General features: G+C 42.5%; 1 protein-coding gene across 1 annotated transcript in view; it reads right to left on the reverse strand.

Annotated features, from left to right (window-relative positions):
- NINJ1 (ninjurin 1) overlaps positions 1-24120 on the reverse strand; it is a 147978-nt gene that overhangs the window by 39349 nt on the left and 84509 nt on the right. The window contains exon 2 of the mRNA XM_086939163.1: positions 23450-23675. Coding sequence (XP_086795289.1) covers positions 23450-23675 — 226 coding nt within the window. The remainder of the gene's footprint in view (positions 1-23449; positions 23676-24120) is intronic.

Raw genomic sequence — 24120 nt, forward strand, 5'->3', positions numbered from 1 at the left:
TCCCACTTTTGTCCCTGGCCGATTAATCCCTACAAAGTGGTAATCTGGTGGGATTGCCAGCGATATGTCTGGGTTAGACGACTCTTTGACCCACGTTTCGGTGAGAAACATCAGGTCCCATGAGTGGGTGGTAAGAGATAGCCAGATATCGCCTGCATGTCGCAGGAGGGAACGACAGTTGAGGAGACACGCCTTGACCTCTCTGGGCAACTCAGGGTCTGGTGTTTTATAGCTTTTTTTACTAGGGCAAATAGTAAGTGCCTCAAGAGGGAAGCAGCAGTCTTTGCACACAAAGTGATCGACGAGTAGCTGAGAGGGGTTGCACTTGGAGCTGCAGCTATTGGTCTGAGGCCTCATGGCCAGCAATTGAGCCCTAGACCAGCGTGTTTGCCTAGTTATGGGTCTTCCGGCAGCCTGCCTGGCGCTGGTCGCGGCACAGGCGTGGACGGGCGCAGGCGGGCTTGCCTTCGGCGTGCCAGCGGAGCGCCCGCTGCGCGCGTCGGCTGCGCATCCTAAAGTGCATCTCATTAAATGGTTGGTGCACTGACCCCAGACTCCACCCTCCCAGCGTCCAAAGATTGCGATTGGCCACCCTGCCTACCCTCCACAGCAATCGGGCAAGCCCGTGGTGGACCAGGGTAAGGGGCGTAAATAGCTGGTAGTTCGAGCGAGTGCCGGGGAGTCAGCCACACACACAAGGTAAAAATTCAAATGTCTTTAAAATAACCGGGAAAGGTTGAAACACAGCGTGACCTGAAGCCGCTAGCACGTTAAAGACTAGTGCGCGTCCACAGCGTCCAGGTGAAAGCTTTGCCTTAAATGGCTGGTGCACTGACCCCAGACTCCACCCTCCCAGCGTCCAAAGATTGCAATTGGCCGCCCCGCCTACCCTCCACAGCAATCGGGCAAGCCCGTTGTGGACCGGGGTAGGGGGCGGAAATAGCTGGTGGTTCGAGCGAGTGCCGGAGAGTCAGCCACACACACAAGGTCTCTTCAAGATATATTCAGGATAACCTGCGTTGCAAGTGGAATTGCAGAATTTGAGACTGGTTGATCTGGGACCATCAGGCTTTAGGAAAGGAGTTTAGGTTCTACAGGAGATGGTTCCTGTGGCCTCTGGTGTTCTCAAAGGTGCATCACTAGAACGAAATCTGGTCTTCACTGAAATCACCTGAGTCAGGCAGTGCATTGCATGAACTAGGTTCAGTGAGTCCCTTGCTCTTCGCACGTTATGATTTAGGGCTTGGGACGCTTCATGCCTGCACTGTAATGTAAACAGTAAGGATGAAACCATTTGAGAGGAGTAGGCCAAATGGTAATAAATAGCCACTTAAGACCCCTTGTTGATCAGACTATGGGACAATGAAAAATCAGACCACACCAAAGAAGCAAACCTAAAGCAAGGTGTGCTATCTTTATTTTTTCATCATTTCATCTATGTGCGTAGCTATTAAGTACCCTTGTGAGAAACCTCCTACTAGATGCTTTGACGTAAAGCACTCTATCCTGGGACTTGTAGTTCTTCTTTACCAAGAAGAGGGTTAAAAATCCCAGCACGCCAAATGCTGGTGGCCAGAAATCTAAGACTGGCTGAAGATATCACACAAAGCATGAGCACATCTATGAGCTATGCAGGTATGTCTGTTCGTGAGTTTTGACACATGTAGGTATATCCATGTATGTTATCTGTGTACATGGGTGCCTGTACAAAACAGGTCACTTTAAATATCTTCCTGTACCCTCTATTTAAATCAATTAAAATAGAAAGAAAACTGTAAAATTCCCCCTCTTTTTAGGTCTCGCCTAGACATAAGCAAAGCGAAGCTTTGCTGTCTAGGGAGACAACTAATGTCGCCGCTTTTCTGGGAATGGTGTGGACATCAGACTGTGACGAGCCTGTCCTGGAGATTGCAGCTCGTGAGCGCGCACGTTGCGTCACCCTGCCTGATATTCGCATTCACACAAAGGCTCCCGCACGCATGCGCACATACACACACTGCATACACACACACGCACCCCCTTTAACAGACACACGCGCACACCCCACCCCCACTCACCCCTCCTCCTCCGCAACACACTCACCTGTTCGGGCGGACCGGGACTCGATCAGGAGCCCGAGGGCTCCTCGGACAGTGGCTTCTCTCTCGTCTCGCGCCGCGATGGGGGCGGGACTCCCGGTTGGGGCCGCGCTGCGATTGGCCGGCTGCCCAACCGCTTCCGGGTCGCCGCAGGCAGCGCGGCGGCCCGGCGGGAACTTGATGAAACTCCCTGGGCTGCAGTGGTGAATATTTCATTGCGGGAGCACAACTCGCATTTTTTTTTTAACGATCATTATTGGATTAAACCATAGCTCACTCTCATCGCCCGGGTCTCTACTCAGAGCTGCTCTCCTTCCCTGCCTTTATTCCAGTACAGAAACCAGCCTTTCACACCTGTCCGAAACACTGTCGTAATTCTACCTGTGACTAACTCACATTATCTGTAGCACTAGCTAAACCCCGCTGTCTCCAACCTGGCACTACTGAACCGGACAAATTTAAAGAGAACAGTTTCAACAGCGGAACGAGCGCGAGCACCGCAACTAATAAGTATATCTGAATTCTAAATGGCGCCTGTGAATTTGTTGCTACATTCACAATGCTCCAAAAATAGGCCTTCTAACACTTTTTTTTTTTGCTTTCCTCCGTATACTTCCTCTCTGCAACCATGACGGTGTGCAAGGACTCCGGGGAACTCTTCTCTTCTCTTCTCAGATTAAAGGTCTTCCTACACCCACCGACTTGTTCGACAGAGCAAGCACTGCTCCACTTCTGTCAAAGTTAACAGTTGCATTTTGACATAGACGTACTGGTACAGCCTAACATTTGAATAGTGGTGAAAAAGACTGTTGGATCGCTTTTTGTCACAATTGTTTACTTTTTTGTAAAATACTAGTGTCCGACCCCTTTTTCTAATTAAACGTACTTTTGCTACTTTTTCAACTAATGTTATTTTGTTGCTGGTAGCTCATGTACTCCAGCCTCCGTGGGTTGTGCCTTTAGCAGATAGTGTTAGTGGTTGCTTTACATATTCTGTTACCGCATTTTCATTTTGCACTATACTGAGCTTCAAACATCGCTCTTAACCAACCTCTTTCGTTCGTGGTGTTAAAACTTTTTGTACAATCCCACAGAGCTGCCGGTGTTCTACTCTGACCATCCAAAATAAATAACTTGCCCACATTTACCAATGGGGTACTCAGGCCAGATTCATGTTGTTTTGTATGATACGATCCATTCCAAACACTTGGCAGTACATAGTTAATTAGCAGCTCTGTTTATCTCGGAGATACACTCTATTGAAATGTCTAGAGTGGGATAAGAAGAAAAATTAATTAACAATGTAGGTCGATTTTAGGGACTGCCCCTCATGAAGGGCATTCTAAAGTATAAAAGTATGCACCTCTTTGACCTGACTCTATCTATCTATCGCCCTGACTCTATCTTTCGCCCTGACTCTATCTATCGCCCTGACTCTATCTATCACCCTCGCTCTCTATCGCCCTCGCTCTCTATCGCCCTCGCTCTCTATCGCCCTTGCTCTCTATCGCCCTCGCTCTCTATCGCCCTCACACTCTATCACCCTCACACTCTATCGCCCTCACACTCTATCGCCCTCGCAATCTATCGCCCTCGCAATCTATCGCCCTCGCACTCTATCGCCCTCACTCTAGCTATCTATCGCCCTCACTCTCTATCGCCCTCGCTCTCTATCGCCCTTGCTCTCTATCGCCCTCACACTCTATCGCCCTCACACTCTATCGCCCTCACACTCTATCGCCCTCGCACTCTATCGCCCTCGCACTCTATCGCCCTCGCAATCTATCGCCCTCACTCTAGCTATCTATCGCCCTCACTCTAGCTATCCATCGCCCTCACTCTAGCTATCTATCGCCCTCAATCTAGCTATCTATCGCCCTCACTCTAGCATCACCACAGCATCACTATGCGCCACCACAGTATCAATCTGTGCAACGATTCAACAACAACTGGTTCGAATATGTTCTCTCAATGTTTCAAGCTTTATTACAAATGTCACAAAAAGATGTTAGTATTTCACTTCTGTTCTTGGATTTTCGTCACAAAAAAATACACTGAACATAATCTTCACAAACGTTTAAGCTATTGCCATTATAAATTACAATAACTTTTATTTAAGTAATAATTATTTAAAAGAATTAAAAGCCATTGTTATTTCTAATATCAATACATCTAAGTCACGTAAATACAAAACATGTTGCATTACAAATGCTATAGGTGTCAGATTTGTAAAAGATAAAAGTATTGCCATTGTAAATGACAAAGCTATTCATTTCGCTATTTTCAAAACCAACACATAAATAACAAATGTGTCATTTACAAGACCAATAGCTGAAACTTTCCTAATGCGAGACCTATTGCATTGCAAATGCTTGTTTTACTGACGTTTCTGACATGAGTAACAATCAACATGATTGTTTTCTTTCTATTCTGGTAGTCCTAGTCCTGTATTTATCATGCAACAATGTTACAAGCACCACTGTGCAAAGACAAAACACACGTGGACTGGATCAATTACTCATGCCTTACAGGGAATAACTTGAGATCCTGTGACATCACCCTGTGCCATCTTCTTCAGACTGACATAAGCCTCCTATTGTACATCAACACATAATGCATACAGATCTGTGCCTCAGGACTGACAATCACCCAGTGCTCTCCTGGGACTCCTTACCCTGTATCCAGAAAATACAATAACCAGTGCTTTCCTGAGTAGCATCACTCCTAATCCACATCACTATATTCCCCATTCTGCACATCATCCGCGTACACCTGCAGCACAGGAAAGTGCATCACTGTTGGTTAGTACTTTGAGCCCCATGCAGCTCATCATCCCTTGCCTCCAGCAGCACAGCACTATGCATCACTGCTAATTTGTGGACATTGATGCCCGCATGTTTGTTGATCTGTGTGAATGTGAGCCTGTATGCCAACTGGTCCTTGTGATAAATGAATACCTTTTTGATAATGAATGGTGTATTGATTTGTTTGCATTCCTCACATGTGCACATGTGGCCAGATGAGATGTACCTGTGTGAAAAAGCACCATGCATAAAAAACTATTATCTTTGTCATCACTTCTTTTATGGCCAGGTTCAAATGCATAAATACATGACCCACAAGACTTCACAGGCAGCAATAAAAGCAAAAGGTGATTTAACTAATGTTACCACTAGTACATTCTGCGCCCTAGTTCTGCATTTACAAGTAATGCTACTATAATAAATAATATGTCCAAAGAACACATAGGAACAAGTAATTTTAAATGCAAATACATTTTAAGAGACAGCACAGTAATGTCTTCTTCGGGTAAACCTAAGCGTCGCTGTACAATGTAGGCAGGAGTTAAGCTGGCTGCACCTTAGGTCTTCTCAATGATATTGTCGCTGTTGGGTCTTATCAGAAATTTGTGACTATGGGAGCTTCATTTTGCCTGGGGAAGTATGACATTTGAGGACTTCAGCAGGAACATCCTAGTGTAGGCTAAGCAATCAAACAACCTTATTGTGGGTCAGTGCTTGTGACGTCAGAGAGACATCAGTTGGAAATAGGGAAGAAGCTAGCTGCAAGGGACATTTGTTTCTGCCACTTGTCTTGAGGACACCTTCCTTCAGGCAAGATTCTGGGATATTTCCTGCCTTATTGTTCTATCCAGGACTTCTTTCACTATAGTGAGGAGAGTTGGCCCATACCTGTGGTATAAGGTCAGAACCAGTACAGCCTCTCATTAGGAAAGAGAATCACCAAGGTGAGAGGTCAACTTTAATAGATGAGGATTTTAAGTACATTTCCAGGATCCATGTAACGCATACTACTGTATTAAGCACCTCTATGGCACAAATGATTGACAGGAGGTAGCATAGCATACTGAATGAAGGAAATGTGTCTGAGTGCTTCCTGGAGGGACAGGGAGTATCAAGCCAACGAATTCCCTCAATCAATTCCTGCATGGTTTTATGTCAGAATGTCAATGTCACACATAGTGACCTACAAAAATATTGACTACAGAACATTGACACCCCACTATATCATTAACCACTTGGATGCTAAGGACCTTAGTGCCATTATAATGAGATTTTCATTGAAGTCAATGGGCAGTGCATGACGAGCCCAGCTCGTCATCAGCGTCGAAGGGGTTAAAATATATACATAGGTAAGTACAGACTTACTATTCTTAACTACCTTATGTATCATCAGGTACACTGATGTGGAGTTAGAAATAGTAAATCTACACTTGTACATATATATATACTTACTTTGACAAGAGAGTGATAGTCTATTGTGAAGTCAATATTTTTAAAGATCGATCTAAAAAAACTTCATACTGGTACTACGCCTTACTGCACTCCGGAGAAGGTCTGTCATAGAAATAGTGGTGTGTACCAGAATGGGACGATGCAGTTTAATGATTTTGAGAAGAAATACTTCCACTTCAATATCGATGGTATTTAATAGGAAGCTACACAGGGAATTGAATCTTGTGGTTCAATGAGAACTGACTTATCTATACTACTATAATAAAGGAGAAAGTTTCAGGCTTTGAGGCGGGTAAACTACGGAACCACTGCGCCAATCTACACACCCGATACACCGTAGAAATCGTCAGGGTGTGTAGATGGTTATAGGCTATATAAAGTTTCAAAATAAACCTTATTTAAAAAATGTATATTTAAAAAAAAGTAGTCCTCCCCAAAGTAGCGCCGGCCGCGACGTGTGTGCTCACGTCGAGGAGCGGCGTCAGAGCGGCGCCAGAGGAGCTCCGGCCATGGCAAGGGGGAGGAGCGGTCACGTGAGGAGCAGTACGGAGAGGCAGACAGGGCGCGGGGGAGGAGCGGCGGTGGACAAGCGGTGAGGAGCTGTGACCTCAGGAGCGGCGGAAAAGGTAAGAAGGCGGGTGTTGGGCCAGGCGGGGGACGGCCAAAAGGCAATGTCGGGGCAGGGGGGGGTCGGGGAAGGTGTGGGACGGGGATTGGGATTGACTCAGGCCACGCGAGGGTCGGGCCAGGCGGCAGGCGGGGGACGGGGCGGGCGGGGGCCTGGTCTGCAGGCGGGGGAATGGACAAAAGGCAATGTCGGGGCCGGCGGGGGTCGGGGAAGGAGGGGGACGGGGACAGGGATTGACTCAGGCCACGCGAGGGTCGGGCCAGGCGGCAGGCGGGGGCCGGGGAGGGCGGGGGCACGGGCTGCTGGGCAATGTCGGGGCAGGCGGGGGTAGGGGGAAGCCTGAAAGCTCCCGGACAAGGTCGGGACGGGCTGCTAGTCAAAATATATGTGTATGTGGCTCCCGTGAAACACATGTTGGCCACAATTTATCTACTGGAAATTTGAATTAAAAAATTATCTGGATTTTCTTTCGTTGTTCTGCCCCTCGGGTTTTCATGTTATAAATAGTGAGGTGTGTTTCTGGAATGTATTCCACCAAGAAAGATACCCTACTAACCAAATGCAGTAAAGTTGACTTACTCTGTTAAGTAATTGGAACCCAAAACTATGTACCAAGATAAGCTACACACCCCACTCTAAGATTAAACACAAAAATATAACTTCGCATACATCCAACACAACCCGAATATGGAACTAACTGGTAACTTGAGAACCCACCAGCAGATGATTTCACTCGCTACCTACCACACATAGGCATTTGTATGGTTATTGGTACAGTTATTCAACCTCATCCTGAAAAACCACACCCTACTAATTCCCTCATTATATGTGCTCGAAAATCCACACCTAGAGGTTTTTCTCAGGACGATTTTTGCTTTGTAAAATCAGTCAGAATTTACGCTGGAAAAATGACATGCTGATATCAGTTTAATAACACAGATTTCTGAGACTGTTGCCTTTTCCTAAATCAGTGTAATAGCAATTGTGCGACCTTCACTACCAGGATCTTTGGATGCATCGCAATTATATCTGGAGTCCTATCAAATCTATATTGAAAACTTAAGTATGATACATTCACCTAACAGATCATTTTACCACATATTCACAAACCTGCTTTGACTCTTGTCAGCGATGGGAAACTCACAACCTTTGGAAAGTCATTCCCGGTTCCAGAAAGTCCTGCAGTGGCATAATAATGGCCACCTGCTGACTATATGAGTGACACACATCCATAGTGTGCCTAATTGAGGGGAGCATTGTCCCACCAGGGCAAGGAGGCTTAACACCTGCTGGCCTAAGAAAAGAAATGTTAGGAAGCTAAAGGTAATGTAACCTACATGGAAGTAGAAACTGTTACTTCATCTTCTGAGTAAAACCTCTACAACATTTTAGAGCTTTTCAATTTTTATACAATACTATTGGTCAGAACTCTATGTCAGCTTTACAGGTGCTTACGTTACCTTTAAAATGAAATGTTCATTAGATACCCCTAAGAATAGAACGCACAGCAGAGGTAAACATGTGGAGACTGGAGATGTGGTTAAAAGTAAAGCATCTACATCAGTTGCAATGATCTATCCCTGTACCTTCTGAAGGTTTATGGGTCCTCAGCCCTTTTTCAGAGTCTCTGAAATGAAACTGAGTAGGGAAGGAGTAATATAAAAGCACTGTGTAATGTTTGAACTGTGCATAGTAAATGTTTGTAAAATTAACAAATAATGATCACTGAAGCAAAATGTGTGGAAGTCCTCTATTACTGTCCAGTTGTGAATAATCAGTATCAGACTACAGGAGGTAGCCCATATACCCTAAGGTGACTAGGGCAAACATCCGTAACATAATGTCTCAAAGGGGTATTATTTGGAGGTCAAATTCATGTATCACAATTAATTGATGAGAGGTAAATCAAAAAAGGGGAGAAAAGCAGAGAGACATTTCTTTTATGATATAAATTGTATTTTAGTGAATATACATATTTGTAATATTCAGCTTCATACGTACATGCATATGTAACGGTAGCACTGCGTTACATTGAATGGCATGTAACCTGACAGATACTGTGCACAGGTGCTCGTGAAGGATTGTGACGGCGCAAGTGACACATGAGAAGGCATGTGCAGCGATAGACTGTTATCTTTCATTCTCTGGATCTATTCTTCAAAGAAGAATGAAAATTCCTTATTCTTTTCATTTTCGTGGCGAGCATTGAGACAAATTATTACGTGATTGTATGTTTATCTTCACCAAGAAACCACACACGCCATTTATATCTGCATTTTATGAATGGCGCTCTGTTTGGATGCCATCAATGTCGCCATATACTATATTTATCTATCCGTTTGGACCCTTTTCAGTTTAATAGGTAACTTTGGTATACTGGTTTATATGGGGTTATTTCTCCTCCTTATCGGGTTTTTTCCGTTTCAAGTATTTCTAGTAGTACCGTTCCAGACACACTCATTATTTTTAATCTGACATAACTATTGCACATTCTATTATTCTCGGGACTTCAAATAGAAGCTTAATATGTCATGTATATTCACTAAAATACAATTTATATCATAAAAGAAATGTCTTCCTGGTTTTCTCCCCTTTTTTTATTTAACTCTCAGCAATTAATTGTGCTACGTGTATTTTACCTCCAAATAACACCCTTTTCAGTTGTGAATAATGACATATTCAGAGAGTCTCTGCCGGGGGCGTGGTCTCGGCGCCAGCCTAGTTGGCGGTGTAGCGGCGGAGCTCCCGTGGCGGACTTCACGCCTTTCGCTTTTTCGCCGCACCAACGGGCTGCTTCCAGTCTGTAGACTTCTCCAGCACTGCCGCATGATGCCGGGAGCCTGATGGTGTGTTCATTCACGGAAACTCTCTCTGCCTCGCCGGTCACTAGTTGAAGAATCGGCACCTCACGGCTCCGCCCGCCATTTTGTCATCTGAGGCGGAGCTCCGTGATTTTCACTCGGCGAGGTGCGCTGCTTCTATTTCAACGTTGCTGACATGTCGGCCCTGCTGCACAACGCTGTAATTTGAGGGGAGCCCTCTTGCTCCTTATCTGCTGGCCACTCCACGCACTTTTTGGCTTTCCTCGTCCTGCGTCCCTGCTCTTCAGCCTACGGCCGCCATTTCCTGTTTGAGATAGCGATCCTCCTGTCGTACCTTATTGCGCCAGCTCTCTCATTTCATGTAAGACTCTCCATGGTGCATTTAATATGCTTATTTTACCCCTTTTTAAAGCCTACCATGTTTGAACCAGTATTTTTCTCACGTTGAGGCTCATGCTATTCCATCACCGGCCCTCTCACACTACATCCTGCATTCTTTGGTCATGGTCTTCTGGCGGTGGTGTCTCTCTCTGACTTTTCTTATGAATATCCTTCACCCTCATGGCTGTGCTATATCTATGACTGTATTATGAGCGCTCTCCACCGCGACCACTTCCTCCTCCAGTGATTTCTTCTTCTGGTGCCTCCCTTGCTTACCTGGTGACTTTATTTGTGAATTTCTCTCCACTCCTTCCGTGGGAGGTCACTGTGGCTATATCAATTTTCCATTTTTTGTTACTTCTACATGGGGAAGCTTCGCAATTTGAAACTAGCCACTTCTATCAAAGGTCCTGCCAACTCGGACTCTGACTCGCTCTCGCAGGATATGGATGAGGGTGCAATGTCTAAGCCTGAGTCACATCTGGGAGCGATTTCGAAATCTCTCAACGGCAGCAAACTTCCGACCACTCTGGCCTCTTTCAAATGGCTTAAAAAGGGTCCCCCTTCTCCTGACAATGGCTCTTCTTCCTCTTCACTGGATCTTATTCTGGAGGAGCTTCGGGCTCTCAGACCCTTCATGGAATCAACTGCGCAATCGCTGCAATCCATGCAAGACAAGTGGGAGACCCTGGACTCTCGTGTCTCACTTCTTGAACAATCCACTGAGTCTGTCCAGAGCTCTGCTTCTCGTATTCCGACTATGGAAGCTGAAATCCGGCAACTCAAGAGGCAGACGGAGGATTTGGAAAATAGAAATCACAGGAACAACCTTCGCCTTTATGGCCTTCCGGAGCTAACGGAGGGGTCTAACCCTACTGCGTTCTTCCAATCCTTCCTGCCAAAACTCTTGGATGCCCCTTCCCTGGCTTCGGTAAACATCCAACGTGCACATCGTCTGGGCCCTGGAGTTTCATCTAAACCCGAGGTGTTATAATGTTGTTCCTTCAATACACGGATCTTCTACAAGTCCTCTCTGCTGCCAAAGCCAAGAAACAAATCATCTGGGAAGGCCACCGTCTCTACTTGTCTCAGGATGTTGCTAAAGTCACAGCTGATCGACGTAAACAGTTCCTGGACATGCGTCCACAATTGAGAGCGCTCAATGCTAGGTATGGCCTGCTACACCCGTGTCTTTTCAAAGTTACGTATCAGGAGAGAACGACTACCTTCGAGGACCCGAAAGCCCTGCAAGATTTTCTCCACCGCCATGGACCTGCCTCATCCGCCATGGACACTTCTAAAGTCACCTGATTTATCTTTGACTTAAATGATATTTGATTCTAGTGATTTATGTCTCTTCACAATGTGATGCCATCTCCTCCTCTTGTCCTTACCTTTTATATTTGCCCTGTGTTTTATTCCTTTTACCACTTTCTTTTCCCTAGGCGTTTTTACCTTGTTGTCTCAATTGGTACTCTTGTTGGTTACTCATCTCACTTTTTCCTTTTTTTTATGTAGGTGGAAGTCTGATCACGGTTTCTGTCTTCGCTGTTGTTACCGTTATCTCTGACGTCGTCACCCCCTTCTCCATTTTTTGTTTCGTAAGTACGTCTTTCAGTCATCTGTTCCAGACTGTACTGTCTTCATGTTCTTTGTTTCTTATTACTCCTTCTTTTCTCTAGCTTTGTTTTTCTTTTTCTCTTCTTCCTTACTCCTCTCTCCTTTACATCTACATTACTCCTTCTCAACCTTTTCTACTTTGCTTCTGTCATCTTTTTTCTATTCAGTTATTTCTTGTTACTTTTCTAATCCTTTATTTCATTTCTCTTCCTTTTCAATTTTTGCTGACTTAGCAAGCGAGATTTTGGCTTGCTCTATATATTTTTCCTCGTTTTTCATTCCGCGTTATTACCTGGAATGTTAAGGGTTTGAATAACCCTATTAAAAGACAACGAGTTCTGTCACATCTAGCTAGGCTAAAGGCTGATGTTGCTTTCATTCAAGAGTCCCATCTCTCAGAATCTGAGGCTTTAAAAATTAAACGTTGTTGGGTGGGTCATGTTTTCTTTTCCCCTACAGACAATAAAAAGGGTGGTACTTTGATTTTGTTGCATAAAAAGTTGAATGTTTCTGTTGTCTCTCAGGAATGTGATGATCAGGGTCGTTGGACTCTAGTTCGATTACTTATAGATAAAATTCCTATTGTATTGTTTAATGTTTATGCACCCACTGGAGTTGATAAACTGTTTTGGCCTTCTATTTGTGTTAAGCTTTCTGCTCTCTCTGAGGACTATATCATTTTTGGGGGGGATTGTAATTTAGTTTTTGACCCCTTTTTAGATCGTCGCTCTAAAGTTCGTTTTTCTCCCCCCAAAATGCATTCCCAATTTACAAATGCTATTCACAACAATGCTTTAGTGGACATTTGGAGACTTTTCAATCCAGATCTTAGGGAATTTAGTTTTTACTCCCCTGCACACAATTCACAATCTCGTATTGACTATCTTTTCCTCAGCAAATCTCTCACACAGCACGCTATTCATTCTGACATCGGTTCTATTCTAATTTCTGACCATGCCCCGGTACTTGTTGACATTGACCTTCTCCCTTTTTCTCCACATTCTGGAAGATGGAGATTCAATAATTCTGTGCTCCTAGACCCTACTTTTTGTACAGAATTCTCTAACTTTACAACAGAATTCTTTTTACATAATCATACCCCTACCTCCCCCTATGTTATGGTTTGGGACTCTTATAAAGCGGCCTCTAGAGGGTTTATTATTAATTTTGTCTCTCGTAAGAAAAAGGCCAACGAGGCTAAATCCTCATCCCTACTCGCAAATATTAAGACACTGGAACTGGCTTATCACTCTACAAACTCTGAATCTTCCTTTAAAAATCTCATAGAAGCCAAAGTTTCTTTTAACAAATTTACCACTGAGGCGGCCTCTAATTCACTATTGAAGTATAACGCACGCTATTATGGGCGTCAAAACAAGATGGGAAAGTTACTTGCTAACTATCTTAAGATTCGAAAAGAGCGCACTAAGATTGCACAGATTACCTCTTCTTCGGGCGTCAGCTTATTCAAGGATAAGGATATTCTTTCTGAATTTATGCTTTTCTATAAGAATCTTTATACACCTGAGGTCGTTCCTTCCTCATCTGACATCCTTTCTTATTTTCAATCTCTCTCTCCTCCTCCCGCAGCTCATGTGAATTTCGAACCTTTAAATGCCGACATCACGCTCTCTGAAATTTCTCATGCCGTTTCTAAACTTCGGCATGGCAAGGCCCCTGGTCCTGATGGATTTACCATTGAATTTTACAATCACTTCTCCTCCCTTCTCTTACCGAAACTTTTATCTCTTTATCACTCCTTTCTAACTTCTGGCCTTTCCAGTGGTACCTTCCAACAAGCTTTACTTTGTTTAATTCCCAAAGATGATAAAGACCATACCCTATGTAAAAACTACCGCCCTATCTCACTCGTCAACACCGATTATAAAATTTTAGCCAAAATCCTAGCCCTCCGTCTAGATCCCATTCTTCCTGATCTGATTGGTCCCGAACAATCTGGTTTCGTAAAGGGACGACTCTCTTCAGACAACTCCAGAGTCTTTTTCAACATACTCAGTAGAGCACCTTCTCTAGTTCTACCACTTGCTGCCATTTCTCTCGACGCGGAGAAAGCTTTTGATAGGATTGGCTGGGACTTCATGTTTCAAGCTCTCTCTTGGTCCGGTATCCCCTCTAAATTCATCTCTCTTATTTCTCTACTTTATTCCAACCCTCAGGCGTCAATCTTTGTTAATGGTGCTGTTTCCGAATATTTCACTCTTCAAAGAGGGGTCCGGCAGGGCTGCCCTCTTTCCCCTTTACTTTTTGTCTTGGCTTTAGAACCTTTCCTTACCAAAATCTGTCAAGATAATTCGATCTCTGGTTTTCCTTTTACCTCCCAACAAGTTAAACTCTCTGTCTATGCTGACGATATTCTTTTCTATTGTTCAGATCCACTATCTTCTCTTCCCTCTTTTTTGCATCAAGTCTCCTCTTTTTCAGCGGTCTCAGGCTATCGCCTTAATGTTGATAAATGCGAAATTCTCCCTTTAAATACACACTGTCACAAACATCTTTTTGATTTATCTGGTTTCTCATGGCAACCGACTAAAATCAAATACTTAGGTGTTTGGTTCGCTTCTCATTTATCAGAAACCCTGAAGTTTAATTTCGATTATATCTTGAAAAAATTAGAATCCGCCATTACTCGCTGGAATCCACTTTTCCTGTCCTAGTGGGGACGCCTGAGTTCGATCAAAATGATGCTCTCTCCTCTTCAGTTATATACTATCTCCATGATACCGATTCATATTCCTGACTACTACTTTAAGAGGATTGATTCCATCTTGTTGAAATTTCTTTGGAAGGGTAAAAAATCTTGCATCGCATTATCCTCCCTACGTAAGGACAAATCTCAATCTGGTGTCCGTTTTCCTGATTTCAAAATCTATCATCGTGCTTTTTCTCTCAAACAATCTGCTCGCTGGTTGTCCACGGACCTTCCTTTCCATCCTCCCCTATTGTTAACGATCGAGTCTTCTTTCCTTTCTCCTTTCACATTTAGTGAGTTTTTATCATTCCCTTCCTCTCTCCATAGTCTCCACAATCCTGTTCTCTCTCATTCCCGTAAATTGATTTCTCCATATCTCGCTTCATCTTATCCTTGTACTTCTTCGACACATGAACAACCTATCTGGCATAACAGAAAGCTTATGATACAAAATCGTACTTTCTTTTGGAAGTCCTGGCATTCTCGTGGCATCCGATGGATTTCTCAACTTCTTTCCCACAATCTTCCTCTTTCTTTTTCAGATCTTCGATCTCAGTTTTCATTGCCACTTAATGCGCGGTCTCAATATGACTCACTCTATCCTAACCTTTTATCTTATCTAGCATCACTGCCATCTTCTAATACCATTCCTCTCTCTCATCATACTACAGCCTCGATTATAGATTCGTCTCCTTCTACTTCCTCTTTGTACAATTCACTCCGTTTCTCTGATGACAGATCCAAAACAAAGGTTGAACTAGCTTGGGAGCAGGATTTTTCTTCAAATTGGTCGGTTGCTTTGTGGGACAAAATTTGGCTCAAAGTACACAAGACTTCTAGGGCTGCCAATACGACCCAAACTCTTTACTTTATTTACAACCGCACCCTTTTTACTCCAACTATCTTATCCTCCTTTTCAACAGAGTCTCTCCCTACTTGCTGGACCTGTCCTTGTACATCTGCAAACTTACAACACATGCTTTTTGATTGCCCGCCTATTTCTCGCTTCTGGAACTTGGTTTGGTCCCAGCTCCAGAAAATCTTTCATTTCACTATTCTCTTTTCTCCCTCGCACATATTTTTGGGTTCTCTTTCCCCTGCACTCCCCCAATCACATACCCACTATCTCCTATTGGATCTCTTTATTGCCATTGCCTTTCACCACATTACTTCCAATTGGAAACAAGCCACTAATGTTTCTTTCCGATCCTGGTGGAATGCAATATGCTTTCATCATAGATTGGATACTAATTTTGTCTCCCCTATCTCCCTGGCAATTAAGCGGGATCTCCTTTGGCTCCCGTTAGTGCACTATCTCTCCTCCTCTGCCCCTTCCTCCTCCACTCATGATGTTCACTCTACTGAGGTTCGCAAACCGCCTTGACTTATCTTTTCTCATTTTTAGAGTCCATATCCATTATTATAAGTTCTTAACGCTTGCTTTGTCACTATTTACAATATTGTCATTATCTCATGTATTGTTTTCATTACAAGTATTTGATTATTGATGTTTTTGACTATTGTTTTATCAGATTGTTTCCCTCCTCCCTTTCCCCATTTCCTGTATAACTTTTTTGATTTCCATATTTTGACTGTTTTTTCACTGCCTGCTTGCTTTTCTCTGTATTTCTTTCCTGTTTAATAAACTCAAACTTAAAAAAAAGAGAGTCTCTGTCCATTGTTGGCATGTAACAGAGGCACAAAGGAGGCTAAAAATGTATAATATACAAATGTATCATGCCTCGACATAATGGTCTGGTATTCCATATGCACAAAAGAAAACGTAATCACGGTACTAAATTACTTTAGCCCTAAGATTTGTAGACTTCCAGAGAACTCAGGTAGCTGAGCATCACTTTTGCAGGAAAACAGGGACACCTCTCCTGATCAGCATATTGCATTTCATTCCCAGAGCATAGAAGGTGAAAACAGTGCTAAACACCAGTGCTAACCACAGCACTCTTCAAGGCACTGATGAAATGGCATCCACTGCAGGATGGCATCTCTACTTTGGGTCTGAAAAACGGTGGCTGATGTAAGGCTGAAAAATGTACAATAAATAGAGAGCATCATAATATTTAGGGAGAAGGGGCTGAGGATGGGTGAAATAGGACAATTCCTCTGACTGAAAGGGGATGTTTCAAATAGTACTACAATTACATCAATAGTACTTCCAGAGGAGCTATTAGAAAAACAGTTTCATTCCAGGGATTGCACATGCTTGACTGGTGGAGTGACTGGAATTGTTGGAATGGTCTAGTTACCCGCACATTTTTAACTGTCAAGGATTTGTTTTTTATTTTTTGAGGTCCGTGCATTTTGAAATTGAGTACTGGATGTACATGGTTGGTTTAGCTGTTGTCCTATATGCTGTTGTATATGAAGTTTTAATTGGGCAAGAACAACTGAAGAGCGTCTTTGTGGCTAGGTATTCTTAGTGGTCTCCTGTTGGATAGCCAAGCCTCTTGTAGGTGAATTTGTTGCCTCTAATGTAGCTGGAGGGATATCATATCCAGGTGTAATCTGTATCATCCAGGTGTTTGTCCTCAGCATAATGGGAACCAAGAATCCTGAGAAATCAACAAAACTGGCAGGTCTGGGTTAACTAAATTGAACTGGATATCCGCAGTCTCAATTTCAGGCTTTCTGTTTCCAAATATTATTTCATATTGTATGTTTTATTAGTATAAATTGAGGTTGTTGGTTGTTTGTTATGTTTCTCTGTCTTCTCTGTCTTTGATCAGCTTAGTAAAGTAAATGAATACGTATTTTTGTATAAGATGATATGAGCATCCCCTTTTATTAATGTATGATTTACCGAACATTGACAAACGGCTGCTATTATCTTTGATTGGTCTGGGAAAAGTTAGTTGTAACTGGGTGTGACACACACACACACCCCTCTTTTGCGCTCTTCTTTCTCCCTTGTGGAAAAAAAACTTATAAACTGAGTTATAGTTGTGGCTAAAATGGAACAAACCACCGAAATCCACATTATGTTTACCAGTGCCTACACAATAACTTGCACCACTCTCCTTGTTCCTTTCATTATAATTCTTTTTTTTTCTGTGCCATTTGCAAGTTAGTGTTTTGAGCATGGCGGGTGGCATAAGTTACGGCACATGTTTAGTGCATTTATAATCATAACTGGCGAATGTCTGTCATTAGTCACATTTGAGCCAGAACTTTAATAATAACTCCGTTTTTACTCTGCTCTTTCAGTAAATGTAATTGTGTTTTTTTTTAAATATCGTACATAATGGAAAATTGAAGAGAAGTTTAGAAATAAATGGGAAAAACATATGTGATAAGAAAAATAATTGCATGTGAGAGCATATGTTATCTATAGTCTAGTTTGCCCATGTCACACACACACGCGCACACACACACACACACGCACACACACACGCTCTCTCTCTCTCTCTCTCTCTCTCTCTCTCTCTCTCTCTCTCTCTCTCTAAAACGTACCTACAAAGTGACTCCTGATGAAGGGGCAGTGAGTGATAGTGACTTCAGATCCCAAGACAAACAACCCAATAGCGTAAACTAGATGAATACTTTTTCTAATTTTCTGAATTTCTAGTCTTGGCCATTAATCTACAAGCTTAGCCTGGAAGCGCCAGGATACAACAGTACGGCTTTCACACACAGTGCCAGAGCATAATGTGGCGCTAAAAAATGCTGTGACACCCAGAACCTGCAGCAACTGAGTGTACCATTGACTAAGCAATGCCAAACACCACTCTCTCTACACGTACTGCCAAAATGTGTTGCCAAAAGTGCTTATGTGGAGTGTTATCAAGATGCAGGTAAATTAGGAACAATACATAGAAACAAGCATTGGCAAAGCCAATAGGTCTCACCTATGCAAGCTCTGTTAGCTTTGTCAATATTTTTTTACCATTTTGAACAGCGGTGCAGATGCTGTGTAGCATGGCTAGAAGTTGAAAATAAAAGTGCTATTATGCGACCGTGTCATAGAGCTATTTGTTTCTTTACTTTCAGGCAAATTGCACAGCAGACACACTACAACATGTCTTATCGAAAATTGACAAAGCCAATAGATCCTACAAAGGCAAGACCTACTGGCTTCTTCAGTGCTTGTTTTATATTGCGGGGAGAAGGCAAAAACAGGAGGGAGGGTGAGTCAGGGAAGCCTACACAAACCACGGAGGGTGGGAGGGCGTGTGAGCAGGCAACAACAAGGGAAGGAAGTACGTTGATGAGACAAGAAACAACACAACTAGGGAGAGGAAGGAGGGAGGTATATTAAGTGACACACTCGGCCGAGGGTGAGGGTGCCCTAATGGTGTTTGTTGGATAAAAATATGATTTTAAAAAGCACCATTAACAATTCAATGCTGGCCGCTTCTTAGTGGTTTTCAGGTCAAAATTGAAGAGAAGCAGGTAGGAGAGAAAGAAGAAACAGGGATGGGATGAGAAGAAACAGGGAAAAGGTGGAAATAAGTTAAATACAACAGGGGGGTCATCTTTTAGCAGTGCGCTCAATAAAAACTACAACATTAATGGTAACAGATATAATCCAGACATACCTGTAGCAATATGCAATGAAAGTAATATCACTGTTAATCAATAAGCCACACTATAAGAAGGAAACAATTTATTTCTGCACATATGGGAAAGCGTTTCAGGCAATTAATTATGAAATAGAAACGCTAATTTAAAACGTGCAAATTCTAAAGATAAAGTTAAGTAGAAGGAAATGTTTCCGAGTAAACATGAAGCATGCTCTAAAAATCAGCTAAATTGCAGCGCTCTCCAAAGTAATTACATTTGGAGTTCTGGGTGTGAAAATTGGTGTTGGCAGACTACAAAATCCTAGATTGCTTTTTTCGACTGATGTTGTTTACAATGAATGGGAGGGCTGGTTAGAGCTTGTTAAAATTGGAGCACGACAAAAAAGGGGTTTGGCCTTTGTATAATGGCCCACACAATTCCTTGGAACTATATGTAAGAGACGATCACATATTGAGGCTTTTCCAAAATGCTTGTGGGATTTCTCTGGAAAAATCAAGATACGCCATGTTTAGCACTGCATCAATTGTTTGGAGTAGAACCTTAGGGTGCCGCCAGTACCAGGCTCAGGATGCTGCTTGCTTCTGTATATTAGAAACAGTGCGATATTGCAAAGGATTCTGATAATAAGAGATTTTCGAGAGGAAATCCATTTTACTTACAAAAATCTCGTGTTAATGTGGAGTTCTGGCAGAAGGGCATTCGCAGCTGTGTGCCGCCGCCATGCAGCTGCTGACAAATTAGGCAGATTCTTTTTTACGGTTTCATGAGCCTCATTATGTATGATGGTGCATAACGAAAATAGATGTCTTAAATGCATGTCAAATTTTAAAATGGACTTGACCTCCAGGAAAACAAGTATGAAGGAGGAGCTCCAAATTTAACTTAAGTGCTGGGTGAACTTGTATAAAATGCTGTTTGGGGAAAAACACAGTCAGCTAAGGGATTATGTCAGATATTCAGGACGCTATTTCCGTCAGACTGTTATTAGGCGTGTCAACAACACAGCTTTAGTTTTGTGACATCATGTACTTAGTTCTTCGAAAACAGAAAAGAAGAGAGTGGGCGTTTGGTCAGAACACTTCACGCCTTCAAGTATTTTCATAATGCGACATTGCTTTGATGGGCTGTCCATCAAAGACATGTCATTTTTTCGATGGCTCCATTGTCCAATGTGTGTTCCCTCAAGGTTTTGGTGATGACCATGAAGTAGTCCTTTTGTTAAACTAAGGTTGTGACATGTAGTGTGAAATCCAGGCTGTTTTCACATTTTAATTGCAGATGTATGCCTTTCTGTTTAGGACGCACTGCTGTTTGGGCACCTTAGCATCTAAATAAGACACAGATCTTTGCAATAATTAGTCTTGTGCTTTCGTTTTACTTTGCTGTCATGATATGTTGAATATATAGATTTTTTTGTTGTTGACAAATTCAAGATGTATTCACATACAGGCTTTCCTAAATGCCACAAAAATAATAGCTCTTTATCAAAAGTATATACTATGCAATATTTTGCTGTGTGTGCCTTTTAAGTTCAGCACTCGCGATGCAAAGATCATCTTCTGACTCTTTCGTATAATACCCTTCTTTGAGGGTTCATCTTAAGTCTTCTAATGAAGTGAGTTCAGCAAAGGGACCCTACCACAGCTTCCATCTTGCTATAACTCAGAAACATGCTACATTAAGGGATTTTCTTTCTGGACACAAAGTGATCCAGCAATTAGCAAACAATTCTCTTGACAAAAAACCAGCTCTACTGCCTTTACCAATGTTTGTTTACCTATTGCTGTGTAGTGGTAGCACCACAGAAGGAAACACATGTAAATGTAACGTAAAAAGTGGATGTATAAAAGTGAAAAGTAAACTGCATCTGCCACTTCCATTCCTCCTTTAAAAATGTGCAGTCACGTCCCTGGTTCTGATTATGCATTTCACAGAAGGCCTTTGGTAAAAACTGGACCATTCTCTGATGCACAGAATGGCTTAATTTCAGCATAACCGCACAGAAAAGAGAAGAATGGAAAGAGTGAATTATGAATCCAGAGATGGAAGGTCACAACATAGGCTTGTTGTTTGCTGTGGCCACCTACCTAACCTACATACAAGTCGCAAACATCAAAAGGCAGCAATGACAACTTGAGACTCAGAGGCAGTTCATTTTGTTGCCAGGGTGAGAGAGGCCTTTCATGTCTACCCTTTTCTCAACCACATATCCCCACTAAGCATTGTACTTCACAATCACATTGCAGATTCCAAGAGTTCTCTCCATAGGCATTGTTCACACAAATGCACTACACACTTTTGTGAAGATTGCTCTCTCAGCGAAGTGATGATACAGTTTTCACAGGAACATATTCCATATTTGTGAATACATTTTGGATCTTACCTTCATATCAGCAAACCACTCCTAGACCACACTCTACCTTTACGCTATCTATTTTTTTTTACCTGAGGACCACATTTAGTTCCCCTCTTATCACCTTTGGAACACTGGTTAACACAAGGTTTCACAGGACATTACTGACAGCCTTCGTTGCAATTACCTGTCATTAGTGGTATTTCCTTTTTAAGGTGAAACTTGGTGGCGTCTTCAACGCGGGTATAAAATGTTGCACCGATTTCTGGGGCCCAAGCATTCACCAGCTGAATATTTTCTAGTTGTAGTTATACTGAAGAATAAGGCTACATTAAATCCTCTTTGAGAGGCTCTAGTTCTTGCCTACCTTCACCCGTCATCACCTGAATGCACCTTTTCCTTTCCTTGACTACCTCCTCAAGACATTCCAGAGACACAGGTGCACAGACACCGAGGAGAGAGGGAAATGCAACATCCTTTCTTTCCTTGATTTCATCATTCATTGAAGAAACTATATACATCTCCCCAGGCTTTACAACATCTCCTAGCTTTCACCAATGCATTAACGGGCATCTTTGGCAAACAAGTCATTGGATGAGGAATTCAAAGGTTCTCCCTCCAGCTAAGTGGCCTTCAATAAGGAGAACTCAAACCAGTACACAACCATAAAGCATACAGTCAGACTTGACTGCAGACACTCATGGTATTCAACTACCTAAACCATCCTAAAACGTTCCTATTGTTAGTCTTGTGAAACATCAACACACTGATGGAAAACTTCATATTTAATGGAAGGCCCTCAATGATACATTCAATTGCATCTTTTTTTTACCTAGTAGCTGCATTTACTTCAGCATCCCCATCCCCATCTATCAAGTTCTACTCATCTAAGTAAGCTCCCTAAGTGGAGGCGAAATGCCCAGATGTTAGTTTCCAGCTTCCCATGTTTGGCAAATCCAGCTGCACACCAATTTAGGCTGGACTATTCCTTTGGAAGCGATTTACATATGACATGCCCACTTCTGTTACTACACAAACTAAAAACAGTGAAATTGAATCTTACCAACAAAAGTTTCAATTTGTAAAGAAGTATTTCATAAGCCTTTCCATCCATCACTTTTTGTTATCAGTTATCAGTGTCCCATCACATCACATCACATCTGTTGTCCATTAAGAGGCACATTTTGGTCCTGATGTACTAAGAACTTGTCACAAAATGATGGTCACAATTTGCAACCCACATTTTTGTGATGAATGTGGTAATTTGCAAACAGACCTATGTACTAATAGGTCGGTTCACAAATTACAGCATCTTAGTGGATCACAATTCGACCTACCTCATAAATATTAATGAGGCTGGTCGCAAACTGCGACACACTAGGAATCATTCTCATCACAGGGAGGGTGGATGCTGGCGGCAGCAGACCACTATGACTGTGATTGCTTTTTAATATAGCAATAATTTTTTTAGATGCATCTCTTTCCCCTAAAGGTAACAGGACTGTGCTCAAAAAGGAAATTTTCTTCGCTTTTTTGTTTAACAAGACACAGTGGTCCCATGGACCACTGCGTCCTCTTACATTTTTTTTTGTTACTATCACAAAGGAGTATGGGTCCCAAGGGAATCCCTTCCTGTTTGCAAATGTGTTACCACTACGTGTTTGTAGTTGGTAAATTATTAATATTTTGCATCTGGAATTCGGTCTCAAAACATTAACACATATCATTCCGATTTGGCATTCAGAAAGGACGCCCTAAACAAACCCATTCTAAGTACCAAATTGGTATCTGGTCACAAACCCACATAATGATTTTTTATGAATCACAGTTTGAGTTTCATACATACCACAATACCTTTTTGCGAATAGGCCTGTTTGCTAGCGCTAAAACCCTTAGTCCATCTGGCCCTTAGTCTTCAAATGTATGCAGAGCACCAAATAATTGATTCTCCAAACAGAGACACCAGAGTGTCAGCATTTACGCCATCAATATACAACAATGTGCAGCACAAGTTCAAATACAGATGCATACAATGGCTGATGAATAATTAAAAAATACCTACCAATGAATATTAGGAGAACTCCTACTATTACTTGAAGCACAAGTGATATTGTGATAAGGACAATAAGTGGGATGTAAAATGAGAATGAAGGTCCTTGCTCAATAACTGCTTTCAGCTGGGATGCATTAGCCATCAGCAGTGCAATGTCCAGCATGCTTTCTGCTGCACTCTTCTTGTTAGCGTAGTGGTTCATATTCAGATTTCGACGTAGCCTCGGAGGTGGATTCTGCAAGTAAAGAATATCACATATCATTTTTATGGAACTTTTAATGCTTTTGCTAATGCATGTTGCAGACTTTGAATTACTATGAATCAATGCTACATGCGTAATGTTTTTACTCCGTGCTCCACTGATTCAAATACATTTACTTTTTGCAAGAGTGGCACTTCAAATTTCAGAAGGAGTGTCTGGGTTATACAATTGAGAGTGGTGCTGGTGCTACCTGTACTTAGTGAAGTCCAGCAGTAGACTTCAGATTGGTACAGAGTTCCCAGCTATAAGTCATGGCAGGAATCTTTTAACTCTTTCCTATAACAAACTGGACAATTCAACCTTGTGATAATACGTGTATATGTCTGCTGTTAATCAGGACTAGATATGTGGCACTCAGAACTTGCCACTTGCATTCTAAAAGTCGGATCTCACTTTCATCAAAATATTTCAATACCAA

Source organism: Lissotriton vulgaris, chromosome 9 (assembly GCF_964263255.1).
Source record: "Lissotriton vulgaris chromosome 9, aLisVul1.2, whole genome shotgun sequence".
Classification (NCBI taxonomy): Eukaryota; Metazoa; Chordata; class Amphibia; order Caudata; family Salamandridae; genus Lissotriton; species Lissotriton vulgaris.